At 35.6% G+C, this 3527-nt stretch overlaps 1 protein-coding gene across 1 annotated transcript in view; it reads left to right on the forward strand.

Moving 5' to 3' along the window:
* USH2A (Usher syndrome 2A (autosomal recessive, mild)) overlaps positions 1-3527 on the forward strand; it is a 301921-nt gene that overhangs the window by 182662 nt on the left and 115732 nt on the right. The window contains exons 19-20 of the mRNA XM_012638316.1: positions 2232-2263; positions 3049-3207. Coding sequence (XP_012493770.1) covers positions 2232-2263; positions 3049-3207 — 191 coding nt within the window. The remainder of the gene's footprint in view (positions 1-2231; positions 2264-3048; positions 3208-3527) is intronic.

A 3527-nucleotide genomic window follows, 5' to 3' on the forward strand; every position in this document is an offset into this window, starting at 1 on the left:
CAATTTTTGTGAACAAGGAAAGCTGTTTGGTTTCCCTCTCTCAGACAGGGAAATCATACGTTTCCCAAATTTTGCAAGTAAAAGTGTTGTTTCAAAAAGATGTACACGGAGTCCTCACATAATGTCATTGATAGGTTCTTGGAAACCACACCTTTAAGGGAAATGACATATGACAAAACCAAGTTTGACCACAGGCTAATTGATATAAACAAGATTAAGCTCCTAAGACATATTTCTGGTCCCCAAAACATCGCCACACTGCTAAAGACCAAAACACTTATAATATTAAACATTGAAATAAATGTGAGCTCTACATACATTAACTAAAGATTAATAAAAACAAGATAATTATTTACCTGCTCATTCCAGTTCAGGGTGGTGGTGGCCTCTCCAGGCAGCTCGGGGTGCAAGGCTGGAACCAGCCCTGGACAGGATGCCATCCCATCGCAGGGTGCACTCACACCCACACTCACTCACACCAGGGCCACGTGGGCACACCAATTCACCTAATAGCATAGCTTTGGGATGTGGGAGGAAACTGGAGTACTTGGAGAAAACCCATGCAGACGTGGGGAGAATGTGCAAACTCCACACAGACAGTGGCTCCGCCGGGAATCAATATTTTTTTCTCATCAACATTATAATGAAACAACACTGAACAAAACAAAATGGAGGACCTGCTGTACTTTGTTCTTGTCTTTGAATATACTTTGACATGAGCCCATAAACGTCTAGAATATGTGTATCTCAGATTGGGAAACTTGGTCTTCAGTACTTTAAATATCCAGCTATGATCTTCTTGCTCCATCAACAGTAATTCTGACTCATTCATCATTTGTTTCCATGCATCTAATCAGTCTCTTGTAGCCTGGGCAACAGGGAGAGACCCTTTCTCAATAAATAAATAAATAAATAATCAGTCTACAAGAACTGTTCTGCCTGTCTGCACGTGTTTTCTCAAAACTATCTTGTCATTTTTCCCCCAATTGTCCTACTCTAAGACTCCATTATCTAGAAAGAGCATAAATCCAGAGAGATAAGCTTTGGTATCAAATGTACCTGAGTTCAAGTCCTAGCTCCCCCAATTAATCAATATATAATCTGAATCAAGTTACTTAACTTCTCTGAGCTTTAGTTTTCTCATCTTTAAAAAAATATATAGTAAAAATATTTACCATCCAGCATCGTCCTAAGGGTTAATTCATTCATTCAATCAACATTTATTGAGCTGCTGCTTTCTGCTAAAATCTAGGCACCGAAACCACATTGGGGAGAACAAAGCCCCTGACTTATAAAGTTAACATTCTAGTGGTATTAAAGGGGATGATACCTGCCGCCTGGCATAACACAGGGGTGCAAGGAAATGACTGTCCTTGTTTGAGCTATTGTGGCAACCACTGTAATGACGTTCAGACTGGTCTTCCTACCTGTTGTCTCTCAGTTTTTCAATCCATCGTTCACCTGCCTGCAATGTTATCTTCCTAAAATATAGGTTGGCTCTTGTTTATACCTTCGAAGTTTCCTTGTTGTTGATTATATATAAAGTCCAAATTTCTGGCAGAAAGAATTAATAAAATTCAGTAGTCACTTGAGTTTAGGAATGAATAAAACAGAGTCAACCCTAAGGTTCTTACCCAAAGGCCTCCAGCTTCAGGAAATAGGAAGATAGCGTTATCACTAACTGAAAGAGGAAATCCAGAAAAAAGAACAGGTTTGGAAGTGGAAAATATAGCTAATTCTTCTTGGGACCTGTTGAGAGTGAGATTTCTTTGGAATATCTATGTAGAAATATCTAGTAGGCTGTTGAAAATATAAATCTGGAATGCAGGAGGGATACGAAGCCAGGTATAAGAATTTAGTAATTGACGATAGAACGATAATAGCTTAAGCTTCTAGAACAAATGTAACATTTTAGCTATGATGCTCTAAATTTAAAATAAAAATTATTAGCCTAGATTGCCAAAATCAGCACAATCTATCACCTTTCCTGAGGAAACAATTGATCAATCAATCCTTCTAAAGTTAATCAATATCTCCTTCAGAGACTTCTTTTTCATCCATCCTACACAAAATTCTTAGCATTTTTGGTTTGTACTAGCTCTTCTACCTCTTAAACATGTGGCCCACATAAAAGCAAAATCACATTTCATTCTTTAGACCTCACCTCTCTTAGATCATTGAGTTCCTGTGCTAGTTTCTCAGTAATGTTGTCTAGATTCCATTGTTTCTAGAGTAAAGACAAACTTAGTTAAATACTACAAAGGTAAGTAACTAAGCACATAAGTACTATAAACTCTCAGATCAAGGAGAAAATTTAGTAGGAAACTCCATTATATTATTTATTCAAAACTCAAATCCTCTTCTTGAAAAAGTATGCATGTTGTTCATGACCATGAACTTAACAGGGATGTAGTTCTATGAATAGAATGTGAAGAGGCTGAAATGACAAGACTTCCTTTCTTTAGGAAGCAATGGTAAAAAACAACAATTATTGGACCCAAATTTCATATGTATTTAGATCCGTAAGTCTCACTGATAATGAACTCTCCCAACTCAATAATTAATGCACTGGAAATTCTCTAGGTAGCCTATGATTTGGATATTTTATGGGCTATTATGTCAAGGATCCATGTCAGACAGCATGCATACGCAATGCTCTACAGAAAAATTATTATCACAAACAAAACTGGTGTTTTTAATGTACTTTTAGAGTAAGTAAGATTAGGAAAAATTATATCACCATTTCTAATTGCCTTATATTTTGAAAGTGAAATATGCCTTCATTTTTATTTGCCAATAGAGTAGATCTTTTAATAGAGCTATTATCCTTTTTAAAAATAAGTGATACACATTTCTTACTTTTGGGATATACATCATAATGTTTTCTAGCTTACGTTTCAGGTAGCTTTTAATTACTATATTAATCAGTAATCTACCTTTCAATTACAAAATTTTAAATATACATTGTTCTTAAAGGACACACATTGTGTTGATCATTCTGTATAACATACATACATGCTCTCTCTCTCTGTCTCTCTCTTTTTAAAGGGATCCTTATCCCCCAAATTCCCGTGGAGTACAATGTCTTACTCAGTGATGGAAGTGTAACATTTCTGGTCTTCTCTGTTGGTCATCTTCAGTCTACCCTTCTGGAAAATTTGACTCCATTCACACAGTATGAGATAAGGATACAAGCATGTCAAAATGGTAAAAGTCTTTCAGACACTTGGCTTGGGCTTTTATGAAAAAGTATTTCATAAAAAAAAAAAATTTCATTAAAAAGGAATAGATTCTCAGTTCAAATACAAAGACTAACATTTCATTTCTTATTTGTAGTGGACTGTTTACCCAGAAAAATCAGAGCCTGGCATCAAATGAAGCATTATGCATTTCTGCACATTAAATCATGAATATTTAAATATATTAAAATGGTGGTTTTGCAAAGTCTTGTTTTATAAGGCCCTTTAAAAGAAAAACACCTAGCTCACATAAAGGAGTCATTGGTAATATAAAACAAAATGAGTATT

Source organism: Propithecus coquereli, unplaced genomic scaffold (assembly GCF_000956105.1).
Source record: "Propithecus coquereli isolate 6110/MARCELLA unplaced genomic scaffold, Pcoq_1.0 Scaffold129, whole genome shotgun sequence".
In the NCBI taxonomy this organism is placed as follows: Eukaryota; Metazoa; Chordata; class Mammalia; order Primates; family Indriidae; genus Propithecus; species Propithecus coquereli.